Below are 6,484 nucleotides of genomic sequence, written 5' to 3'. Positions count from 1 at the left end.
TATGTCTGCAGCCACATGGAACACCACCCAACTGACATCAATGTCTACACACATAAGGTATTTGCCCACTGCAAACAGCTGCTGCTGTGGTTGCCAGCAAAAGATGTTTCGGATATCACAGAGGCTCTACATGCGTAAGTACACTTTCTCTCCTTTCTATTCCTCTTCCTAGGATTCAGAAAAATGGTGAGAACTATCAAAAATTGCCAAAACATTGGCTTTCAGTAGCTTACAACAGCTGTTCCCAAAGGAGTTTTAAGGAATCCTTTATACTTCATCATTATTTAACTCTTTCCGCATTCAGATTACAATGGACGTGAAACGATGATGATGATTACTCCATCAAATATAATGCTTTTTCATTCATCATCCTCATCGTTTGACATCCTCCTTCCGTGCTGGCATGGGTCGGACAGTTTGGCAGGAGTCTGTGCCCTGCTTCTGTGTTTGTTTTGGCGTGGTTTTTACAGCTGGATGCCCTTCCTAACACCAACCACCCCACAGAGTGGGCATGAGTGCTTTTTACTCATGCAGGTGAGGTTAGATTGTTTCTAATTAATCATGCATTATCTCAAAGCTTCAAAATTTTGCTGATGTGATTGTATATTTTTTAAAATGCCATTGAAGGGTATGTGTGATAGGCTGGATCTGGCTGGTTTGAGCGTAGAACAGAATATCTGGGCTGGATATAACTAGTTTAAATGCTAAAGGGTAAATGTCTACATTTCCATGCTTGTATGGGTCACATGGAATTTTGGCGGGGGGGGGGGGGGAGATTTTTATATGGTTGGATGCTCTTCCTGTTACCAACCCATACCTGTTTCCAAGCAAGGTAATATTTTTTTCATGCAAGACTGGAAACAATCAGCATACCTTGAATGACAGTGGTTCTCATTGGCAACCATCACGTAACGTCACGACAAGGGTGCAAACATGCACATGCTCGTGCGCAATTTCTATCTACTAAATCCACTCATGAGTATTTTGGTTGTCCTAGAGCTCAGGAGCAAGCTTCTTAACAATCCAGAAGTTGTTCCTGAAGCATGTTGTCTCCAATGTACTTCGACAAATTCTGTGTGACCATGCAAGCATGAGAAAGTGGACGTTAAATGGTGATGATCACGAATCTGGAGGCTGAAATTTCTAAAATAATCAACCCTTTTCTGGACCTTTTGGTGGTTGATTGTGTTTATGCAAAATAAATATTTTAAAGGCGGTGCTCCAGCATGGCCGCCGTCAAATGACTGAAACAAGTAAAAGAGTAACCCTTTCGCATTTATGTAGTATTATGTGCTGGTAGTTCATAAGAAGCACCCACTACACTCTTGGAGTGGTTGGTGTTGGGAAGAGCATCCAGCTGTATAGTCCATGCCAAATCAGATTGAAACCTGATGCAGCTTACCAGTTTTCAGACAAACCATCCAACCCATGCCAGCATGGAAAACGGACGTTAAATGATGTAATGCTTATTTATTCACATTGTTTTGAATTTGTCATGCATTATCTCACAGCTTTAAAATTTTGATGACTGGACTGTTTTATAATGACTTTGTTGGGTAGGTGTAAGAGGTCAGATCTGGCTGGTTTGAGCATAAAAGAGGGAGAACATTTGGGCCAGATCTGGCCAGTTTAAATGCTAAAGGGTTGATAAATAACTGTAGACTTCTCGGGGGTGGATGGCAAAACTGGATTGTTAAGTAATAGTTTTTTGTTTTTATTTCAGGTTTGACCAACTGCTGTTGAATGTTGCCAGTTTACAATTCCACCAACCACAATGGACAGCATTTTTGTCAGAAATGCAAGGATATTTCTTCTTTTTCTGTGGCTGTTTGTTATTTAAGAGATCCCTTAAGGTAATCGATGTGCTTGCTTGTAACATACACTCGTTTCTTAGTGTCCATCTCTCTGGGTGACTGACAGGTTGTGTAGGAATTCCTCTGTGTGTGTGTCGGTCAGTGTTTATTACTTAAGCTCTCTGTTCCCTATAGAGCAGTGGTCCTCAACCATTTCCCCTCCCTATGGACCCCCTTTGGTTCCTGTTTTACTTGGTTGAACCCTCATAGCCATTTGATGTCTAAAAACGCGTATAATATTTTTTTATAATTAAATATTAGAAACTATAAAAAAAAAACATTGAAAATATTTTGTGTATTGGAGATGTATAACCAGTTTCTTGCACATAAATTTTAACAAAACCTTATATGAACCCCTCAGAGGGCCTGCTTGAGAAGCACTGCAATAGAACATATGCTATCAATAGCTTATCTCTACTGTCCCTGAGGCTGGGCAATCATTTCTGCTTCTTTCCAGTTGGATCCCTGCTTTTTTCCTTGGAGCTTTCTTTCGGATTTTGCTGCACTACTTCATATGTTTCCCTGAGGGAAGACCTTTCTCTCTGATCTTACAGCTTTTCAGTTATCAATTTTTCAGTGACTTTGTTTTTTCAAGGCAAGAGTATTATCCTTACACAAACCCATTTTTACACCTGTGTAGACCCGGTCCATATTAGTCTGGCCTCTATCCTTTGACTAGTCCCTCATAAGTGACCCTATTAAGAGCTTGCACTCTGCTGGCATAGCTCTCTGGATCATTGAAGCATGCAAGCTGTCACTTCACAACACAAATTGGACTTCTGGTGGTTTTGTGTTTATACAAAATGCAGCAGAATTCTACTTTATGCACTGAATGTAACTCCTCATAACATATTTTTATTTTTTGAAATTTTCAGAGAATTCTTGTAAATTTGTGTTCTACACAAGAAATCATACAACTATGCAAAACAATTAAAATTTGAGGAATGTGGTTTAGAGTAATTTAACTGTTGTTTTTAGTATCTCTCACAACCACCTTATACTGTCTTCATTTGTTTGTCACTCTGACATATTGTTGTTTTTCAATATCTTTATCTCCATAAACATGTTTAATGGTCTATTACTGGGATTTAAGCTAAAAATTCGGACTGTTTGTGTTTTAAACTGATTTTTAAAAAAAATTCAAGAAATTAAATTTTTTTAAAATTTGTTTTACATAGTCATATGGTTCTCTGTGTGTAGAACACAAATTCACAAAATTTTTCTGAAAGTTCCAAAAAATGAAGTTATGAGGGATTATATGCCTTGTGTAAAACAAAATTTTGCCCAAAATGCAAGTGGCTTCCACAACTTTGTGTTAGATGCCAGTCACATACACGTCTATGATTTTAATATAAACACAACTTCTATAAATATCAATTAGGATTTATTCTTTTTGTTACTATATTTCTAGTGAATTGCATTGCCTTTGTTTCGGTTAATTAAAAAAAAAATATAGATAATATAAATATTTATTCACATATCTATTTCTTTGTTTACTCAGGGTCAATCAACTTGGAAAGAAATTGAAGGTGCTGCAACTCTGTGTTACCTGGCCAGCGTAAGCTACCGTCCTATCGATAAACACTCTGACTTGTACCTGCAGGGGGACTTGACAAACAGGCTGTTTGTGAAGTACCTGCATAAGATGGGCTGTTACCGGTTATCACAAGTTGGTGAGTTAACATTTCATTCTGTAATAGAGTTGGTATTGTTGTTTGCATGGTTGGTGATGGTGGTGGTGTCGGTGGTTTTGTTATTGGGAGTCTTGTAGTTCCTGTATTGATCTTGCCACTTGTAGTCGATTAATTTAGTACTGGGTCAGCCCCGATTGAGCTGGCCTGTCATCAGATGCATTCCAGCTGTGACTATCATCATGTTTTCCCCATGTGCTTGGAACCCAAAGTTCACAAGGTCCAGAGCAGTGGTTCTTAATTGTGGCGGGGTGGATGGGGCTCTCCTGCAGCCATTAAGTATCCTTCAAGTGGGTCCTGGCGGTCTTCCATCTTTAAATATGGATTTTTCTTTAACCCTTTAACATTCAGATTACTCTGTTGAATGTAATACCTATTTCTTCATATTGCTTTGAATTAATCATGCATTATCTTTTGAAATTTTCAGTGGTGTGTTCGTTTACTTATGTAAGTGTAAAGGGCTGAATCATACCAGTTTCAACATAAAACAGTTGGAATAATTGAGCTGGATATGGCTGGTTTAAACCCTAAAAGGTTAACTGACTTGGTGCAGTCCCCTAAAAAAAAATCCAGGTTTTGGATGTGGCCCTGATGCTAAAAAGGTTGAGAATTACTGATTCAGTGTATCATCTTCAAATATAGTGAATTATGATTTTATGGAGATCTGGGTGCTTTTATTAGCAGATCAAGCAATCACATAGAGGCTCCTTTGATAAGTTTTCATGGGTTTGGTATTGGGTGTGTAGGGTCTTGTGACTGACTGGTGGAGGTTTTGCAACCTGAAAGGTTAAGACTCTGAAGGTCAACCTTGTGAAGTCTCAGTTTGTGCTTTAGCTGACTCCAACCCACGAGTATGTTTGGAGTTTCAGTATGAATACAAGTTCACATGTGGTCCCTAGTTGTATGCATACACACTTTGGGATTGTGGGATCTTTAACAGTTCACCTTGCTATCAGTTGCTGAGCCACTGACTAAGTCACCACCAATTATCGGAACAGGCATAGCTTGGGTTTGGTGCAGATTTTAGACATGCTTAAACCAAAGCTAAAGGGTGCCCCAATCTCAGTGGTCTTCCAACATGCTTGACACCAGGGGAATGATATTTAAACATGACTGACTCCTGATCAAAAAAGTTCACGACTGAAACAACCAACAACAGATACCATACTCTCGTTCTTCGAAAAGTAAAGCCTGTTTACGACCAATCCTTTCCAGTCTTCTATATTCAACAATCACTTTGATAACCAGAATTACTACAGCTTTCTCTTTCACTTTCTTTTCAGGCCATGTACTGTGTGATGTTGTTAAGAAGCATTCTTCCAACTGGATCTACGACCTCACAGTGCGCTGCTGCACGCCCCAATGCAAGGAGCAGTTGTATGACTTGGTGTTCACATTCCGTGACATGCGCAGGGGAAGAGGCAAGTCCTTCCTGCTGTCCGAAAACGCTTTCAACAATGTCACTTCAACTATTCCTACAAAGTCAGATCTTGCAGAGTACGATCAAGGTGAGTTTGAATGCTGCATTGAACATCTCTTCATATTTCCACTTTCTGTCTCCGTGTGTCAGTGTGTCACCATGATGTCTCATTCTCCATACTTGCATATGTCTGATAGAATTTGAGGTAGGTTTTCTACAGCCAGGTACTCTTCCTGTCACCAACCCTTCACCTGTTTCCAAGTAAAGTAATATTTCCCCACAATCAGGCACGTTTTTGTGGAATGTTGGAAACAAAGGATGCTGCTTGTATGATGCGAGTGACTTGTTTGCAATTACCAAGCGATGACAAACCTCAGCTACACATGCACAAATACATGTGTACAAACTCAGACATGCACGAACACAAGACATATCCCTTAACCCCTTGGGGGGGGGGTCATTAGGATGCTGCATGCTACATATCTATGGCAAGAAAGCCTGATGGAGCCCATCCCTCTCCAGACTGTGTTGTGTTTGTTGGCACTCCGTTGCTTACGACGTCGAGGGTTCCAGTTGATCCGATCAACGGAACAGCCTGCTAGTGAAATTAACGTGCAAGTGGCTGAGCGCTCCACAGACACGTGTACCCTTAATGTAGTTCTTGGGGATATTCAGCGTGAGACACAGTGTGTGACAAGGCTGACCCTTTGAATTACAGGCAAAACAGAAACAGAAAGTAAGAGTGAGAGAAAGTTGTGGTGGAAGAGTACAGCAGGGTTTGCCACCATCCCCTGCCGGAGCCTCGTGGAGCTTTAGGTGTTTTCGCTCAATAAACACTCACAACGCCCGGTCTGGGAATCGAAACCACGATCCTATGACCGCGAGCCCGCTGCCCTAACCACTGGGCCATTGCGCCTCCACCTCTCCAGACTAAACCCATTTCTACAGTTGGAGTAGACTGGAGCAATGTGAAATGAAGTGTTTTGCTCAAGAACACAATGAATTGCCCGGTCCAGGGATTGAAACCACAATCTTAGGATCGTGAGTCCAACACCCTAACCATTAAGCCACACACTGTAACATACAAACACATGCACACACATACAAACGCGCATGCATATGGACTGAACCCCAAGTGCTACACAATGAGACTGAACTCAAAACCTATGATTGTGAAGCAAACTTCTTACCACACGGCCAAGCCTGCTCCTAATTAGCCCAACAAATTGCTGCAGACTGGGCCTTATTGCTGAATATTTTGTTCTTGTTGTTTGCCATTCACCAGTGTGTCTTATTTTCGTTCTTTTAATATTTCAGTCTCGGTCCTTCTTAACTCAACTGATCTCAATAGCATCATCTGGTTGTGTCTCCATTATTACAATGCAACCAAGGATGAAGCTCAGCCTAACTGTAAGTAGCATCCATCTTCCTTCAATCTGCATACGAATGTGGTTGATGATGATGATGATGAATTACCATCTCTCCTTTCTCCTTTTTCTCCCTCCCTCTCTCTCCTCCTT

The 6,484-nt window shown here is 40.7% G+C and overlaps 1 protein-coding gene across 1 annotated transcript in view; it reads left to right on the top strand.

Moving 5' to 3' along the window:
- The first annotated feature begins 6 nt into the window (after positions 1-6).
- Positions 7-6,484, top strand: part of LOC106883308 (ranBP2-like and GRIP domain-containing protein 3) — a 9,626-nt gene continuing 3,148 nt past the window's right edge. Inside the window, exons 1-5 of the mRNA XM_014934268.2 lie at positions 7-134; positions 1,724-1,853; positions 3,355-3,526; positions 4,828-5,052; positions 6,282-6,374. Coding sequence (XP_014789754.2) covers positions 16-134; positions 1,724-1,853; positions 3,355-3,526; positions 4,828-5,052; positions 6,282-6,374 — 739 coding nt within the window. The 5' untranslated portion in view covers positions 7-15. The remainder of the gene's footprint in view (positions 135-1,723; positions 1,854-3,354; positions 3,527-4,827; positions 5,053-6,281; positions 6,375-6,484) is intronic.

Source organism: Octopus bimaculoides, chromosome 27, assembly GCF_001194135.2.
Source record: "Octopus bimaculoides isolate UCB-OBI-ISO-001 chromosome 27, ASM119413v2, whole genome shotgun sequence".
Lineage (NCBI taxonomy): Eukaryota > Metazoa > Mollusca > Cephalopoda > Octopoda > Octopodidae > Octopus > Octopus bimaculoides.
Note: the sequence above shows the minus strand (reverse complement) of the source record. Positions and strands in the feature narration are given on the sequence as shown.